The sequence below is a fragment of the Bombyx mandarina genome, chromosome 13 (assembly GCF_030267445.1).
Source record: "Bombyx mandarina strain Sakado chromosome 13, ASM3026744v2".
Classification (NCBI taxonomy): Eukaryota; Metazoa; Arthropoda; class Insecta; order Lepidoptera; family Bombycidae; genus Bombyx; species Bombyx mandarina.
In genome coordinates, this window is record NC_143220.1 from 14,980,528 (window position 1) to 14,999,719 (window position 19,192).

General features: G+C 38.4%; 3 protein-coding genes across 9 annotated transcripts in view; 2 read left to right on the forward strand and 1 right to left on the reverse strand.

Annotated features, from left to right (window-relative positions):
* The window catches only part of LOC114248500 (uncharacterized), a 32,519-nt gene extending 26,060 nt beyond the window's left edge, over window positions 1–6,459 (forward strand). For 2 of the 4 annotated variants that reach the window (XM_028181751.2, XM_028181753.2), the window contains 4 exons: window positions 4,285–4,398; window positions 4,709–5,209; window positions 5,601–5,827; window positions 6,079–6,459. In XM_028181751.2, coding sequence (XP_028037552.2) covers window positions 4,285–4,398; window positions 4,709–5,209; window positions 5,601–5,759 — 774 coding nt within the window. In that variant the 3' untranslated portion in view covers window positions 5,760–5,827; window positions 6,079–6,459. The remainder of the gene's footprint in view (window positions 1–4,284; window positions 4,399–4,708; window positions 5,210–5,600; window positions 5,828–6,078) is intronic. The other 2 variants (XM_028181754.2, XM_089732350.1) reach the window with 1 other exon arrangement.
* Window positions 6,460–8,794: 2,335 nt separating this feature from the next.
* On the reverse strand, window positions 8,795–12,619 carry LOC114248542 (non-canonical pre-mRNAs endonuclease FASTKD5, mitochondrial). 4 transcript variants are annotated; one of them, XM_089732352.1, is made up of 4 exons: window positions 11,840–12,566; window positions 10,819–11,670; window positions 9,859–10,079; window positions 8,795–9,351 (listed from the first exon to the last, which is right to left on the reverse strand). In XM_089732352.1, exons 2-4 carry the CDS (start codon window positions 11,651–11,653, stop codon window positions 9,211–9,213), a joined length of 1,197 nt encoding a protein of 398 aa, XP_089588478.1. In that variant the 5' UTR covers window positions 11,654–11,670; window positions 11,840–12,566; the 3' UTR covers window positions 8,795–9,210. The 4 variants fall into 4 exon arrangements, with proteins under 4 accessions (XP_089588478.1, XP_089588480.1, XP_089588479.1 ...); XM_089732354.1 differs by having other exon boundaries at window positions 10,819–11,024; window positions 11,840–11,954; XM_089732353.1 differs by lacking the exon at window positions 11,840–12,566 and having other exon boundaries at window positions 10,819–11,024; window positions 11,159–11,339.
* A 729-nt stretch (window positions 12,620–13,348) lies between these two features.
* On the forward strand, window positions 13,349–14,173 carry LOC149501675 (uncharacterized). Its single transcript, XM_089732550.1, has one exon. It carries the CDS (start codon window positions 13,349–13,351, stop codon window positions 14,171–14,173), a length of 825 nt encoding a protein of 274 aa, XP_089588676.1.
* Window positions 14,174–19,192: the final 5,019 nt, after the last annotated feature.

Genomic DNA, 19,192 nt, shown 5'->3' on the forward strand with positions numbered 1-19,192 from the left:
TTCACGCCAACAAGGCTGATTTACGAATGCGATTTTTCACGCACCGATACAATAATTGCTAACCTTGGCGGACTCTTTAACATAAGTCAAATTTACAAAGTTCGTAACACAAACAATTGTTAAGTGTATTGTTTCTGAAGATATAAAAATACGCGAGCAAAAAAATTACCTTCACGAAAGCCATATGTGTTTTCGCGATTAACCTTTATGATAATTTCAAACGTTTTCCTCGTGTGTTTATAAGCCACGTTAAAAATGAAGAGAATTAACAAATCGAAACCTTTGGTCATCATCCAGTGTTACGAAGTAAGTGTACGACGATGCCAAGTGCAAATTTTATTTTGTGGAGCGAAGGAAACCACGTATTATTTAAACAACATTGTATAGGTACTTCAGTTTTTAACAATAATATTAAATAATGCAGCGTAATCTTTAAATAATGTTATATACCTATCGTTCATTTTATCCATGAAATCGAATGTTATTGCAAATATACATTTTAGTCATGCCGGTTTTGATTGTGAAGTTTATCTATTGATACAAGAACATATTTGTGATTGATAAAAATATAGTAGGTAGATATATCACGATTAAGAACGATGAATAATGAAAATGCCTTAAACAAATTATTGTTGTAGCTTTGATTTTCGCGAATCGCAGCTATTAATTAAAAGTACTCTTTACGGTTTTAAAAATTATTATTGTTTTTATTACTTGAGAGCTTAGAGCTTATATCTCAAGGTGGGTGGCGCATTTACGTTGTAAATGTCTATGGGCTCTAGTAACCACTTAACACCAGGTGGGCTGTGAGCTCATCCACCCATCTAAGCTATAAAAATTTTTTTAACTTTTTTTACTAAACTTCTACATCATCTGTAAGTAAGTACTGTGGAAAAAAACTGTAAAATTGATAAATTAGTTTTTCCATTCATCAACAAAAAATATATGTTGCTTTAACTATAGTTACCTGAGTGTTATTAGATGATGTCATAACTTAAACTGCGTCAAGCTAAAACATGTTTTCGATGCATCATGACCGCTATTCGTCTTTACAATTACACCAAATATTTGCTGTAACTTACCTTTCGTGCAGTATTCAGTGTGTACTCAGAGACGTAAATGATGTGTAATAAATTAATGGTCATTATATATCTTAATGGTGTAATTAACTTGCTTAAATTATTTACTGGTGGTAGGACCGCTTGAGTCCGCGCGGGTAGTTACCACCGCCCTGCCTATTTCTGCCGTGAAGCACTAATGCGTTTCGGTTTGAAGGGTGGGGCAGCCGTTGTAACTATACTGAGATCTTAGAACTTATATCTCAAGGTGGGTGGCGCATTTACATTGTAGATGTCCATGGGCTCTAGCAACCACTTAACATCAGGTGGGCTGTGAGCTCGTCCACCCAACTAAGCTATAAAAAAAAAATTAAACCCAACATTCCCCTTACAAAAACTTAATTCAAAATTATAACATAGGTACTTTTTTATCAATCGGCCTGTTTGTCACTTGCACGATTTGTTGGTACAACTAGCGTGCCATATTACTGATAAATTATCTATTTCATTTCAAGTTACATTACTTTTCGCAATTTTACTTCGCCTCCTATCGCTGTTTGCTTTATATCGTATCATTTGTACAAGTATTATTTCGAATTCTAGATGCGAAATATCTGTTGCCAGCCTTTGATTATATACACGTCGTGTTTATAATCAAAGTTGCCAGCTCTCATTCGGGTTTATGGTTTTTTTCCCCTACCTAAGCTGATAGCCTTGAGAGACTATGTCAGCGTAACCTAAGAAGTAGGTGAGGTTACGGGGCTCAAACCTGACGACGTTGCTAAACACTAACCCTAGCAAGAGCAGTGTTTCGCAGAATCTACCATCGGATCGGAAACGCGACCCACTGAGAAGATCCGGCGAGAAACTAAGTGGGCTGTGTCTATAGGTTAATTTACTCGCTCCCTTAGTAGCGCAAGCGACGGGTTCGACGAGAACGATGACTGGTGCTTGAGGCACCTAAAAGCACCATCAGTGGATCGGGAGGATCCGAAATGATGTGTTTAGGGCCACGTCGATTGTTTACCATTCGGTCCGCAGGATTGGGAATGTAGTTTCCGGCCGCCACGATGAGAGGGTTTCTCGTGTTGTGCCGCTTTCGCGAAATGGCGCATTGATGTCGACTGCAAATACTTACTGATGGACTCTAGGTCCATGTCCTCATGGAGGTCCAAATTTCTCACGTACCACGGCGCTCCGACGGCTATCGTCCAAAAACGGGATAGTATGATTTGAAGGGGTTTCAAGTTAGTGCGAGCCGCGTGCGAACACTACACTTACATAGGTCGTGACCAGACGTATGCAAGCTTTGTAAGATGTCACTTTATTATGAAGGGACAATTTACTTCGATTGCAAATCACGTTCACGCAACATGCAACCTTTATAGAATGCAGTCTAACTTTGCCTTAAAACTCGACTTAACATATTTTTTCTAATAAGATCACGAGGTTTCCTAATCCCTGTTAGATGGCGATCCTCTGTTTTTCAACGAGAGATGGTTCACTCAGAACTCAATTGCATGTTTACTGTGCCAAAAAACTTCCCTGTGTGCTTAATTCGAAAATTTTTAACGTTCTCGACAGCTTAAAGGTTATCTCTGAAACGTTTGCCTAAGTTTGCCCCTAGGAGCACTGTTCCAACTGCATACAAATTTGATAACGTGTACACTATCGAGAACGTTAAAAAATGTGCACTAAGTATCCTGAAACATCAGCAATAATATACTGTAACAAGTTTCCAGTCAATCGCATAAAGCCAATAGGAATGCATCGATTTCGGAGAAAAAAACATTATTTAATGTATAAGTTTTATACATTATAGTATATGTGTGTAATTTTATACAATGTATAAGTTTTATACATTAAATAATTCATATTTTCCACGGGTCAACTTCATGAATTGAACATGTTCAAAGTTCAATGTCAATGACAGCGTAATTTAAAATATCAATTGTTGACGCTTTCGAACTTACTTGCAAGTCATAATGTTGAAAGTTAATTTAATGATTTAATTTTATTATACGTTATAAGACCTATTATATTAATAGACCATAGCTATAAGTTTCTTCGGAAATTCTATTAATATGTATTTAAGTACATACGTACATACGTACGCGTTTTTCAGTTTTTTGTATTAAAATAAGAAATTGGCGTGTTAAATCGTGAGATTAAAATACCCAGTCGACTAGATTACGTAACTAATTACATACTGGTACAAACATACATACTTATTTCCATGGAATTTTAGCCTTGAGATTATGTTACACGCTTAGAGCTAACTACATAGCAGCGTCTGTCATTTCTAGCATTCTGCTTTTGCTCGCTACTTTTCTGAGATAATTATCTACATTTAGGTACACCCTAGCTTACAAAGATTTTATTCGTACACTTTAAATTAGTTATGGTTGTCTGGTACAGACACTTCACCCTATCCCACCCCGCCTATTTCTGCCGTGAAGCAGTAATGCGTTTCGGTTTGAAGGGTGGGGCAGTCGTTGTAACTATACTGAGACCTTAGAACTTATATCTCAAGGTGGGTGGCGCATTTACGTTGTAGATGTCTATGGGCTACAGTAACCACTTAACACCAGATGGGTTGTGAGCTCGTCCACCCATCTAAGCAATAAAAAAGCCCGATCTTCGGCTCTCCTCATCCACCTCTTGCCGGCCACCATTCGGAGGTCATCGCACTACCTAGCTTATACTTAATAATATACAATTTTTTCATATTTTCCTAGCTCCTCTCTTAGTTTCCCGCATTTTGTTAAGACCGCGCGTCCTTAGTTATTTCTGTCGCAGATCATTCATGCGTACTGTCATCGTAATTTTTTTTTAATTGGATAAGTATGTGAAAGGAGTTCACGACCCTCATGGTGCAAAACAGCTACTTGAACACATAACCACGCGAATGCATTGATCACAACACAAATGACACCACCTTGATACTTGAGGTCGAACTCTCTATATTAAAATATTAAACCAACTACCGTCTCAATTTTGAAATAGGAATGTGTGTCTGCTTCGCGGTAAAAATAGGCAGGATCGAGTTACCTACCGGTGAGAACTGGCGTACAAGTGGGCAACAGTATATTGTGATATCTATGAGCTCCGGCCACCACTTAGAGGTGAACCATGACTTCGTCTTCCCGTGCGATAAAAATATAAGAAGCCTTGGCTAATTAAAATCGATATTAATAATTCTAAACGATATTCATTTTTATTTTAGGACAGACAACCTGCTTTGCCGCTCAAGAAAACCGATCACCTTCCGTTCGAGGCTACAAATGATCCTCCAATACCCAAACGCGAAACTACAGAGGATCCACCGCCTCCACCACCGGTAAATAATATTAATTTAAACGCCTTAACTTTTCTCAGAGCAACTGTTTTAAGAAATTATTTTAGTAGGCATTCCTTAGGCTAGTTGTTCTCTGAAAACAGAAAGTCTTAAAGTATTTTATTAGAATTTGCTTACTGAAACGATGCGGGTTAATGTTAAGAAGCTCACATGGAAGTTTGAAAAGCTCTTTTTTAATAAAATAATTTCAACGTTATCAGTTTATATTAATTTCCAGAAATTAATCATAAAGAATTTACTTGTAAACATGTTACATGTTCTTAATAATATTATGGTTTACAATTGTTTTCAGATGCCAATAACAAACGGTCTACAAAACGGAAACCATTTGGCGAAAGCTGATAACATATTAAAGACAGTTTTAGACCTTAAAACTTCAAATTGTAGAAAAAACGGTACTCTAACTCGAACTCCGACACCAGACTACGTCGACAAGGCACACGTACAACTAAAAACTGTCAAAGACGAAAAAGCTGAACTAGAATCACTCGAATCTTATAAACTTAAGAATCCCGTTAATGTCGCACCAAAGCCGCCATCAAATTATTTCGTAAAAGCACCAAATGGAACTACGACCATGAAGAAAAATGCAAGACCCGTGTCAGTAACTATTTGCGAATATTCAAACAACGGCAATAGTAGACGAGAACCAACGAAATTAGACTTTTTAGGTGCTGATATGCCAGATGGAATTTTAAGCGATGGGAATGATATACCTATCACGAACAGACTGCAATCAGAACTAGCTTTAACTTTGTCTAGATCTAATTTACGCAAGAAAACTGAAGCTTTGGTAAGTAAATATGACGAATTGTTTTAAGCATTTCACGGTTATCAACATTTTTTTCATTGCTTAGCTGGGTGGCCGAGCTCACAGCCCACCTGGTGTTAAGTGGTTACTGGAGCCCATAGACATCTACAACGTAAATGCGACACCCACCTTGAGATATAAGTTCTAAGATCTCAGTATAGTTACACAAGATTCTATAATACATCAAAAACACTTTTATTTACGGGTTCTTGCCTCGATTTGGCACAGCCCCGATATATCGGGAACTCATTAAAACGAAAATAGCCCGTAAGAAAGTGATTGTTTTTGAATTAGTTTTAACTTTTGTCAAGGCTCCGTGAATCCAACGATAAGCTTCAAGCAGTAAAATTAAAATTAAATCAATTTTTTTCAGGTCAAGTCCATAAATGGAAATATTAATTTGAATTTTGATGATACCGGCAGTGACAGTACATCTATAGACAAAAATTTTCATGCCAGATATGGCAACAATCTCTTACCCCTACCGCCTTCGATATCTATACCTAAAGTAACAAGCAAAATTGAGAATTGACCTAAAACTGATGTAATACCTACATTAAAAATAAAAACTACAAAACATACCACCTCAACAAAACCAAAGTATCTATATATACAAACATTTTGTTAGTCTATTTAAAAATCACAGTTTCCAGATCGCACCAAAAAGTACCTACAAAACAATTCTGCTTTAACTAATTATTTAAGGTGCTGGTTTGAATATGATTTGATATGATTAGGTTGATTAACTTCCACGCATCCGATTTATGTTTGAGTTAAGCACTGTAACTAAAGCAATTATATTTTTTGATAGTCAAATAGTTGTTTGATTTTAATTTTGTCTCATTTTTCAGAACGACGCGAGTCGGTAGACTTAGAAAATTGGGAAAAAATGGAAAAATACAGAAAAGGAGCTATTCGCGATTCTAAAGGAGTTTTCAAAAATTTTATAAACCAAAGTTAGATAATTGTATAATTTATGGAAAGTTAAAAAATAACATAGTCAAACTGTCTTAAATTATTCTTAGGTTGAAATATATTTTTTAATATAATTTTGTGATCGTGTTCATGAGTAATTTTATCTGCGTAAAATAAATTGTCTAATAATTATTGATACATAACTAGTGTATACTTATTCCATAATATTTTTGTTATTTTTAATAAACCTACATATCTAATACATTTGTTTCATCGAAACCTAAGTCAATAAAATAAAGCATATAAATCAACTTGAAGGGTGAATTTTTTATTTATTAGTTTAGTAAATTAGCTATCAAAGGTTAGCTTCGCTTTGATTATATTATACACTAAAACAGTGATTCTCAACCTTTTTTTGTTGCGGCACATATTTAACGATTTCAAAATTTGACGGCACCCAAAAAAAAGATAAAAATTATTTACTTACTACCGAATCACATACATTTGCCAATTTTAACGAAAGAAAAGGTGCAGTAACTACTATGCAACACCTTGTGAATCCCAACTATCACACAACACGTTTTGTACGCAGAAGTGGCAAGTGTGCGCCGACTTGACATATTCCTATTGCTATGCACGCCGCTTCATCATAATTTGGCACTAAGAAAAACCGCGTTGCAAAGCAAATAATAAAAGAATTAATTTTTTTGTGGATTTAAATATATATTCATGTTAAAAATATTTTTCTTTTTAAATGATATAATTTAATAATATTAACATTATTATATATTTGCAAAATTTGGCGGCACACTTTAGAAATTTGGCGGCACACAAAAGTCCCGCGGCACAGTGGTTGAGAATCACTGCACTAAAATATCTAGCAAGCAACAGTCCTCATCAATTTTATATATTACCTATAAAATCATCCTGGTCTAAAACCTTACAAACGAATACGTCGAGCTGTTAATTAATAATAAAAATCCTAATTATAAAAAAAAATACTAAGGCAAACAATATTAATTTCTAATTTTTTATCCTACATAATGCTTGAAGCGAGTGTAACGTTTGTTTGTCGCCAGTTCAAAAATGCGGATTTCATTGAAAAATCCAAATTGAAAATGTATTGTAAGATGAACTGTTTTTATATATTTGAGGTATTGATACCATTCTACCAGTGTACGCAGACGTCCATTGCAGACATAGACCTCGGATTTGTGCGACTTTTACCAGGTCCACTCTAAAACTTTTTTGCTCCCACGACCATAATTTCTTCGAGCAATATGCTCTACACATAATCAATTTAACCTCGCAATCCTTCGGGCTACGTCGGTTATTTTGGTTTTCCTTTAAATCTCCTCATTCCTCATTGGATCTGTCTGAAGTCTAAAGGTATTGCGTTCAAAATTTCATGTGTTATTTAATGCAAATGGTAACTGGTTAGGGTTCGATTGTGGGATCTTGTAGTTTTTATTTATTTTTATTGCTTAGGTGGTTGGACGAGCTTACGGCCATCCCGATCTGAAGTTACCGGAGCCCATAGACATCTACAACATAAATGCCGCTACCTACTTTGAGATATGAGCTCTAAGGTCTCAAGTTCTGTACAACGGCTGCCCCCTCCTTTAAGCTGAAACGCATTACTGCTTCACGGCAGAAATGGACAGGGTGGTGGTGGTGCCTACCCGTGCGGACTCATAAGACGTTCCACCAACAGTCATTACGTAAGTTATAATTTTGATAAAGTAAGTAAACTAGGTACTGAGTTTCCTCTTCTATAGTCTTTGCTTTCTCGCAGGCAACTTGAACCTTATTGTTCAGTTGTTTCATAAATTAGAGTTATATCTTTAGGCGTCGTTACAGACTTTAGACTTTATAGATATTAGTTTCATTTATGTAGTAGGTATACAAAATTTTGATGCAAAAAGAAGACAATAGATAAAAGGTATTTTTAATTTATTTCGTTAACACTTCATATGGGTGGCAGAGATTTCCTGCCGATGGTGTATTAGTTTGAATCTAAGTTTTCAATTTCGCTAAATTGTAAACAAATTGTGTGCAAAAATTTTAAATAATTTTATTAGTTACTTTGTCCTCTAACTATTCGTTGGCCTAGAGGCTATTCCAACTACGCGCTGCTCAAACTGAGACAATTACTAATACTGGCCCTAGTAAGAGGTGTGCTTCGCTGAATCTACTACCGAATCGGAATCGCGACCCACTGAGAAGGATCGACGAGAAACTCAGTGGGTTGTGTCTCTAGGTATATCTAGGTTTATCTTCGTCATAATCGACGAGTTTGACGAGGGGCAAAGACCAGTGCTTGGAAACCCTAAAAGCACTGAGTATCCGAGGGATCCGACAAGGACATGTTTCGTACTCGGATATGTAATTAGCGGTGGCCACGATAGCGGTTATCGTGTTACGCCGCTTTTTCAAATTAGTTAATTACTATTAATGTCCGCAGTTACATAAGACTTCCATGTTTTTTGCGTTTATATATTACATACAATATTTGGCGAATAAACATAACTCATTCTTCTGTACCAACGAATGAGTCGACAGAAACGGTGGAGCCGTATTAACCTGGACAAAAGAGACAATTTTTTAAAACGAGTGTTTGTATTTCAGTCAACTCTAAATAATCACACAAGCTTTTGTTTTTTAGTTAAAGTATCTTTTATTTTGAATTTAACGAACATGTTTAAGTTTCATTTTTATTAATATTATTACAGCTTTGTACATAAGTTGTTTTAAACGGACGAACTCAGCCTTCTTCTTCTTCGTCGGTATCGCTCTTGACAGAGTGGTTGTGATTATCAGTTCATATATTGGTAGCAAACTTCACAACACGCCGCCAGTCCGCTCTGATAGTCTCCCTCCTCGTGCATTCAGTGATGATGACCCATTTACTGCCTCTTTATATAGACTCGTTGGTACGGAATTCAGTCCACTACGAACTCATCAAGCTACCTCAATGTCAAGAAATTCTGCCATGAAAAATATTTTCAGTTCATTCATATTTTTCTTTTGAGACCTAAAGAGAACTAAACTTATAAATCTGGCACTTTCTAAGAATTATGACTATGAAGACTATTAAATACAGTATCAGTACAACTATGCTTTTTCCTTGATCTGTTTTCGATTAAGCTACAAAGATAACTTTCTTTCTCTTCAAAATTATCTAGTTGTGAATATGTTTTCCATGGCACCTGAAACATGTATAGGGTTTAGTTAGACCTGCTTTAATTATCTTGAAAATAATTACTGTCCAAAAATCTAGTAAAGATTTATGATTATTATGATGCTAATTCAATAAATCTAAATACTATTTAATACCGATTATGCATGCTGTAAATTCGACTGAGTACCACAGTCATCCCTATTTCTGCCGCTAAGCATTCATCCACATTCCACAGCATAATGGAAAAAGGCATAATATGTTGCGGTATACGGTTATGGGAATATATTGCAGAAGGCATATGACCTTCCGGCTTACACAAATGTTGGCTGAATACAACTATATCGGTCGGTACATCGTCGGTCGCAATACCGAAAAGAAGCCGACGACGGAGTGCCACCATTTTGGCTGCAACAGGGACACGGTGGATGTGTGGTGGCATACGCTCGCAGTTTGCCGTGTCTCAGAATGGCATCATCGTGTCGTGCTCCTATAATATTTCTAATATGGTAGAATAAAATTAATTCAAAAACTTTACCAATATAGGAGTATAGCCTAAAGCTGCAAGTTCTCGAATTTTTGTCTGAAACTGTCCTGTAGGTACATTACAGTTCTGAATTAGGGAATTTTTTCCACCTATTATAAGTACAATCCAATCATTGCCATCAGGAGGCTTCCGAATATACCCAAATGTTTCATTTTTAAATGCTTCTTTGACTGGCATAGGTTTTCCATTGTGATCATTGCAAATGATTACATCTATAAATAAACATTGTGAACATTATTATACCATAATAGTCACATTTGACCATTGTCAATAAATTCAAATACAAATTTACTTCTTATTTTATAACCATTTCTATGTTTGCATTGATGTGAAAATCACTTTAATATACATAGCTAGAGTAGCTAGTAGCTGCTAGTGTGATTTTAATTAAATTTCGTATTAAATAACTAAGCACTAGATAAGTCTATACCTATCTAACCTGATTGGCAAAAGTTCAGTTAAACATTGGTCTATACAACTGTTTTTTTTAATGCCTTTAAAGGTGGCACCAGAGCACAGTACACTTGAGGTTGAGCAATTCACCTAAATCCTTACTGAAGGTCACCACAAATAGTGAAACATGAGATCTTTGTATAACAGATGTTTTGCACTTCTCATCTGCTTGAGGTTACTTTGTGTGAAAAGTGTGCTGGATAGTGGTGGGGACCCATTGCTTTATTTTATTACACAGTGCAATTGTTTTATTGTGGAAGATGAGCAATAACAATTATTGGTTAAGTACTTAAAAGAATCTAGTAAAATATATGATGTACTTGAAAACATCCCAAAATATATATTTTTTTCAATCATTACAATCATAAGCAAATGATTGCTGTGGTGGGAGGTTTAGTCACAAATTTAAGTTTCGCAAGCTTATTCCTGTCAGTACAAAGGAATTAATCAAGAATGATTTTAGATATGTAAACCAGATGCATATTTCATACAACTGACCTCCTCTTTGATGGTGGGTTAAAATATGTTCAGCGATGACATAATTTTGGCCTCCTCGACAATCTCCCAAAACTTTCATAATATCTAGCATCATTTTTTCACTAATATTGTACTGTTTTTTGTAATTTTCAGATGGTACATAATCTGTATATTTTTTTGACAGGAGGAGCACCGCTTTTTCACTAAGCCGATTCATTGCGGACTCCCTGCAAAATATCTCTGCACTGTTATGTAGGCTTAATAATTCTTTACCATAACTAAACATGTGTTTGCCATATGTATTTTCTATAAACTCTGGGCTTAAAGCTTTACTTATTAAATCTACAGGATATATCCCTACCAATCCAAAAAATGATATACAGCAACTGTATGACTTTCCATGTTGTGAAATCTCAGGAAATCTTTCAGGTTTTTTCAATTCTTCAATTACTTTAGAAAAAAAATTATCTTTCGTAGCTGGTATTAAATTAAATGTGCCATATGTAAAAATTAATCTTTCAAGGTCTTTTAGTCTTGTTTCATGCATATTATCCATTATATAATGGGCTATCTTGGTAAGACAATCATTGTGTACTGTAAGTGATGATGTTCCAACTAGTGCTAAATGTACATTGCACATTACAGAAAGCCTTGTGACTTGATGTTGTAAAACATCTAGCAGTGAAAATATTTCATTATTTTTATTTTGCTTCACTGAATATCTAATGATTTTTAAAATAGCAGCTAGTGCAACTTCATGAACATGTTCAGAATCTTCAATAACTTTATTGATTATTTTTGAAGCAAGCTCCATACTTCTTATAGGACATTTACTCTTAAAAAAACCCATGCTCATTATGCCAATGTCTTCAACTGAAAAACATGCAAAGTTTTTAGAAAAATGAATTTCTAAATTATGCATGTCATGGGGTTGTTTACGTAGGACTCCCACAAAAAACAATGTTTGAACTAGTTGTCCTGGTGTTAGTTGATTTGCTTTAGTTGCTAATTTATTTATACTTTTCCAAGAAAAATCACTTACTCTTGTAACATTCAACATAAAAAACAATGATATAAAAGATAATATTTCATCGTGTGACCAATCTTTTAATCGTTTTAGGCATTCATCATCAAGTGCAGCCCACACCTCAATATAGTTTCTTGTTCTAATCGATGCTGTTTCTGGCCACATGTTTAAGGAATAAAAAAGAGTTTTTAATTGTGAGTCAGTAGCCATTTGTATGGTATCAGTTAGATTGTCTATGAAATTATCAAATATTTCACTTGATATGCATAAGCTATGTTGTGAACAATATTTTCCGAAAATAGGGAATATTTCAAAAATTTCTTGGGCTGTTTTCTTAGCCCAATCTTCTTTATTTAATCGCTGAAAGTCTTCTTGAGATATAGCTTCGCTAGAATGTTTTGTATAAATATTTATTGCATAACCTTTATTTTCTAATACACTGTATGCATATTCATTCTCTTTTTCCATATACATTTTAATGAATAACCCAGCACTACTATGAATAGATCGCGTATAACCTGGTTTAAGCTTAAATTGTGAAACACTCTGCAGTCGGAAAATTGATGTTATTAACAGTTTTCGCCCAATATTTATAAAACTACTCATATTTAAATATTCTTTAATTCACAAAATTAAGTGAACCCTTTAATCTAGTGTTTGTGCATGTTATCTCCCCATTATTATTTACTTCAGTGTTTTATTTTATTCCTACGTTTTAATCTGGTTTATTGGTTATGTCAAATGTCATATTCGCACTTCACACCACTTTACACGTGCTTCACACTTGTGGTGAATGGTTTTTCACACACAGACTAACAACGGGAGACATCCGGAAAAAAAGAAAGACAGGCTGTCAGATTGAGGGAAAAATGTCATGAGATAAAAATTTGCGTTTTACGTTTTTAAAAGGTTCAAAGGATAAAAACCAATTGATTATTAATGTATACATTTTAAGGCGCGTGTGGAATAAATAAGTGCTTCCTATACTGCAGTTTGAGTTTAATCCGCAACGACGACAGTTGACAACATATTTCCTAAAATGGTGACCCCGACACGAGAAATTGAGATGTCCCGTTGAAGCCGCGGTCGTAATAACGGATGTAATAACGCAATATAGAAGCCTGCTTTCAATAAATCCACGGAGAACCACAGAAATAAATCGCAAATGTTCATTTCCTTATTACGCCTGAACATTTTTTCGACAATTTAATTAACAATTTCGCAAGTATTAGTGAGGTCTAATACGAACACCATCAGTGCTGCAGTCTATATATTAGGGACTCTAATAAAAAATAGAATTTCGTATTAAAAACCTTAATGTTATTTATTTCCTTTTATTTTTTATTTTTCTGTGAATGTATTAACCAATATTAATTTTAGTTGAATTTTTTTTAATACCATATTCTATTGTAATATAATACTATAATTGGTTATATGTATAATTCCTGCTGAGCGTGTGGTATAGTTAACATTATTTATACAGTTTTATATTATTAAACTAAGTTTATATTTTTCTTCTTAACAATGGCCAGTCAAGAAATACAGGAACAACTGCAACAACTCTTGGCTGCAAATGCAGCGCTACAAAAACAACTTGAAGGAAATGAGAGAGAAACAAAAGTTTGTAGAGTTACAGTCAAATTGCCTACATTTTGGGCTGACAAACCAGCTGTTTGGTTTGCCCAAATTGAAGCTCAATTCCAAATTGCCAATATTGTGACAGATACTACTAAATATAATTATGTTGTAGGTCACCTTGACCAAAGAATAGCTGGAGAGGTTGAAGACATAATAACAAACCCACCAACTGAAGAAAAATATGAAAAATTTAAAAGCATACTTATTCAGCGCCTTTCTGTATCACAGGAAAAAAGAGTTCGACAACTTCTGAGTGATGAAGAACTTGGGGATAGAAAACCATCACAGTTCCTCCGACACCTACGCTCTCTTGCAGGAAGCACACTCACAGACGACAATATTATACGCCAACTTTGGTTACGCCGCTTGCCTCATCAGGCTCAAGCTATACTGGCAGCACAGGCTGACCTTGGCCTTGACAAATTGTCAGAACTAGCCGACAAAATTCTTGAGTTGGCCCAAACTCCTCCTATGGTCTGTTCGACCGCAACATCTTCGAACAGTTTAACCCTTGGTTCATTAGCCAAACAACTAGAAGAGGTCAGTAGCCAAGTTGCTGCCCTATCTAGGCGAGAGAGCCGCCCGTATCGTGACAGATCATCATCTCGCGGCCCTAAAATTTGTTGGTATCATCGGAGGTGGGGCAATAATGCAACTAAATGTGTAACTCCTTGCACCTGGAAGGCGGAAAACCCAAACAGCAGTCAGTAATGGCGGCAACTGATTGCCATAGTATTGGCCGCCGCCTGTTTGTCATTGACCAAGTAACCAAGCACCGTTTTTTAATCGACACTGGATCAGACCTTTGTTGTTTCCCCATCACTGGTTACCAGTAAAGCGAAAGGCTACCAAATACGACTTAAGCGCTGCCAATGGTAGTTGCATTCGGACTTTCGGCACAATTAATTTAAATCTAAACTTCGGGCTACGCCGTAACTTTGTCTGGAAATTTGTCATAGCCGACGTTAACTCTGCAATTATCGGATCTGATTTTTTAGCGTTTTACAATCTTTTACCGGATTGCAGAAATGAAAGGATAGTTGATGGGACCACAGGACTATCATCAATTGCCTCAACCACTGATATTGATCAACCAAGTGTTCGAGCAGTTGCATCTGGAAAGGTAATTTTTACTGAATTATTAGCAGAATTTCCAGACATTACACGACCACCAGGGCTGCCTCGAGTCGTTAAGCACCATACGGTCCATTTCATCAAAACAACGGATGGGCCTCCGATTTCCTGCCGTTCCCGCCGCTTAGCCCCTCAGAAACTAGTTGCAGCTAAGAAAGAGTTCGAGGATATGGTGCAATCTGGTACAGCTCGACTATCCAAAAGTGCCTGGTCATCACCACTGCATATGACAATTAAAAAATATGACACCTGGCGTCCATGCGGGGATTACCGGGCCCTAAACGCCAGAACAGTTCCAGATAGGTACCCCGTGCGCCATATTCACGATTTTGCTCATAACCTCTCTGGTTCAAAAGTTTTCAGCACCATCGATTTAGTAAAAGCTTATCACCAGATACCGATCGCTGAGGAGGACGTGCCGAAGACAGCAATTGTTACACCGTTTGGCCTCTTCGAATTCCCATTCATGACTTTTGGGCTTCGAAACGCGGGACAGACATTCCAGCGGTTTATTGATGAGGTCACACGGGGTCTTGATTTCTGTTTTCCCTACGTTGATGACATCCTCGTTCATTCAGCTGATGAGAATCTTCATCTGAAACACCTTCGAACCCTCTTCGAACGTCTACAAGAATATGGAGTTGTAATTAACCCCTCCAAATGTACTCTGGGAGTAGATGAAGTTAACTTCTTGGGCTACCACATAAACAGTGAAGGGACACGCCCTCCTCAGGCTCGCATCCAAGTCTTATTGGACTTTCCACCTCCTGAGACGGTACAAGGTATGCGCCGATTTCTCGGTATGCTGAACTACTACCGGCGTTTTGTTCCACATGCTGCTCAGTTTCAGGCACCGCTAATTGAGGCTCTCGTAGCAACAAAGAGCAAGGGTGCCAGGCCATTTCCTTGGTCCCCAGAGCTACTTCAGCAATTTGAAGCCTGCAAGCAAAGCTTGTCCTCGGCGACGCTATTACAACATCCTGTGAGTAATTCTAGTTTAGGTCTTTTCACGGATGCCTCCAGTGTTCATATTGGGTCTTGCCTTCAGCAAAAGGTAAATGGTAAGTGGTTTCCGCTATCTTTTTTTAGTAAGAAACTCACACCCCAGCAAAGACAGTGGCCGACTTACTACAGAGAATTATTAGCGGTATACGAAAGTGTTCAACATTTTCGATATATTTTAGAAGTCCAGCATGCCACAATTTTTACCGACCACAAACCACTCTTATATGCTTTCTTACAGAGACGCGAGAAGCTGCCACCTCCTCAGTTAAACCAGTTGTTTTTTATAAGCCAATTCACGACTGACATACAGTATATTAAGGGCGAGGACAATATCGTTGCTGACACAATGTCACGCATCGATATCAACGCCATCGCGCTGGATCAAGATCACGATGCACTCGCGAAGTCTCAGGCTACAGATTCTGAATTGAAAAATCTGTTACAAAATGGCTCTAGCCTGAGCCTAACTAAAATCAGCCCTCCAGAAGCGAAATCGACAATTTATTGTGACGTTTCTACAGGTAAGCCACGTCCGTATTTGACCCCTTCCTTTCGAAGAACCGCGTTCAACCAACTGCACAACTTGAGTCATCCTGGTATCCGTGCTACCACACGCCTCGTGTCAGAACGTTTCGTTTGGCCATCGATGAAAAGGGACTGCCGTATTTGGTCTCGAAGCTGTGACGCATGTCAACGTAGCAAAGTTTCAAGACACAACTCAGCTCCTACTGGAAAGTTTAACACACCATCCGGTCGCTTTATGCACGTGCATATAGACATTGTAGGGCCATTACCGGTTTACAACGAATACCGATATTGTTTGACGGCAATTGATAGGGTTTCCAGGTGGCCAGAGGTGTGGCCTATGCGCACCATCACGGCAGAGGAAGTGGTGGAAACTTTTACCAGGGAGTGGATTTCCCGTTTTGGAGTACCGTCAATAATCACAACAGACCAAGGATCCCAATTTGAATCCGATTTGTTTAACCGGCTGCTGCTTCGATTCGCCACCAAGCGTATAAGGACTACCTCATATCATCCCTGCGCAAACGGAATGATTGAACGTGTCCATAGACAGCTCAAGGCGGCATTAATATGCCATCAAGATTCATGGGTAAGATCCCTTCCCATGGTTTTGCTAGGAATGCGGTCAGCCTTTAAAGAAGATTTGGAAGCCACAGTCGCAGAAACGGTGTACGGTGAAACTTTAAGACTCCCCGGAGAGCTGTTAATAGCTTCCTCGTCAATAGAAAAAATTGAGGATGCCACCGACTTTGTGGTACAATTGCGTAACAAAATGTCATCTATACGCCCAGTGCCTGCTCCTCGACATTGTAAAAACTCTCCATTTATATTCAAGGAATTGGCAAGCGCTTCTCATGTTGTCCTGAGAGACGATACCATCCGCAGGGCATTGCAGCCGCCATATACAGGTCCATATAAAGTATTAGAACGCTCCCCTGATGGGAAAACGTTCACACTGTCCATAAAAAATAACAAAGTTGTCGTGAGTGTAGACAGACTTAAACCGGCTTTCATAGATCACATTGATGATGAACGAAAGCAAGCTGAGCATTTGTCTTGTCAGCAAAATCAAGCCATACGACCAATGGATCTGGAAAATCCACCGCCGCTGTTGCCGCTGTCAATTCCAATAAAAATTCAAGATGAGAAAACAAAAGAGCCTTATACCACACGCTCAGGCAGACGTGTCAGATTTAAAAAAAATGACTGATTTATAAGAACTACTTGTTTCTTGTTACCTGTTGTTACCTATCGTTACCTTGTACTTGTTACTTGTTACCTGTAATTTTCACTTATAATTCTTCGTTTTATACATTCGCACGTATACCTAATTATGCGTAATATTAAGAGTATAGTGACAATTTTGATTAAGGGCTCTCATCTGGCGTATCTTTCTCCGTGGGGGTGTGGTGTGGTGAATGGTTTTTCACACACAGACTAACAACGGGAGACATCCGGAAAAAAAGAAAGACAGGCTGTCAGATTGAGGGAAAAATGTCATGAGATAAAAATTTGCGTTTTACGTTTTTAAAAGGTTCAAAGGATAAAAACCAATTGATTATTAATGTATACATTTTAAGGTGCGTGTGGAATAAATAAGTGCTTCCTATACTGCAGTTTGAGTTTAATCCGCAACGACGACAGTTGACAACATATTTCCTAAACACTCACAGGCTCTCTCGTCTCACGCTTTTTTTTTATGGCCTGTGGCCTAGCCTTCTACGAGGTCCCCGCGCCTAGGGGGCGCGCGGAGCATGAGTGGCTGGTAAGCATCTGCTTCAGCCGAAAGGTGAGACATCCGCGGTCGCGGCCCACACAGTCCGTGAGAACCGGGCGCACCGCCTCGACGATACGGACGCTCATCAAACGACGAGATTGCGCCTCCAGCATGGACCGCCGAGATTGGAGCCTCCGCGCTCAGATCACTCCTTTTTTTTTTTTTTTTTTCGGGCCCGGGGCCGAACCTCCTACGAGGTCCCCGCGCCTAGGGGGCGCGCGGGGTATGTGAGACTCAGCGATCTGCAGGTGTTGAGAGCAGATCGCGGGCCCAAGGATTTTAGGGCCCACCCACTAAACGACTCCCCTGCACTCTTACACCCGACGTCCGATCTCCGTCCGGGGTCAGAACCCGTTCAGAGTAGGGGGGTTCCCGCGGTCAACACTACAACCAGACACGCGGCTCCACCCCGAGGACGCCCGACCGACGGATCGTCGAGGCGATAGTCGACGACCAACGACGTCAGTCTCCGCGGTACGGCGGCCCTACCAGGCCGCCCGGGCGGTGCCGCTGGTGTTCCGGGATACCCCGCTGGGCCAGAACCAGCCTGCCGGGTCGGAACGCGATACACCGCCGACCGAACTCAGATCACTCCTACGCCAAGGCGCCCTTCCCCCTTAGAGCGAAGACGTCTCACGCTTTGGTATTACCTTTTTTCTGCCTGTTCTAGTAACCTCGAGGGGTTATTCTAGATTCACTGAACTATTAGGTGAGCTCGCGGGGCTTAAACCTGAAGCTGTTGCTAACACGAACCGCTTGCCGAGCCTTTCGTCACAAGCGACCGATCGACGAGAACGATGACTGGTACTTGGGGTACCTAAAAGCGCCGTTAGTGGATCGGGAGGATCTGAAATGACATGTTTTGGGCGACGTTGACTGTTTACCATTTGGTCCGCAGGATCTGGAATGTAAAAAGCGGGAACGCGAGGTGTGAATTTATTTAGAATTTTAATTTACATACATATTCTTTGGATTTAAGTGTGTATTAATTGTGGCTTGTTAGCCATTTAACGTGTAAGTTCACAAACTTAAGACTGCATTTAACGTGTTTAGATTTTTTTGTTTGACTTGTATTAAGCTATTGCATAGCTTTTATCGTGGGCTTTGAGCGCGGCGACTGAATTAAGAAATTCCGTAACGAAAATAAAATCTAACCACCCCCACTCAGTCTACGATGTAGCTCGCGTTCAAACATTCACACGTTGCGCTTGTGTAGTGTCTGTTAATAAGCGCGCGGCGTGCGTCACACTGCATGCGCATCATGAAAAGTCTGCCCATCTCTCTCTCGC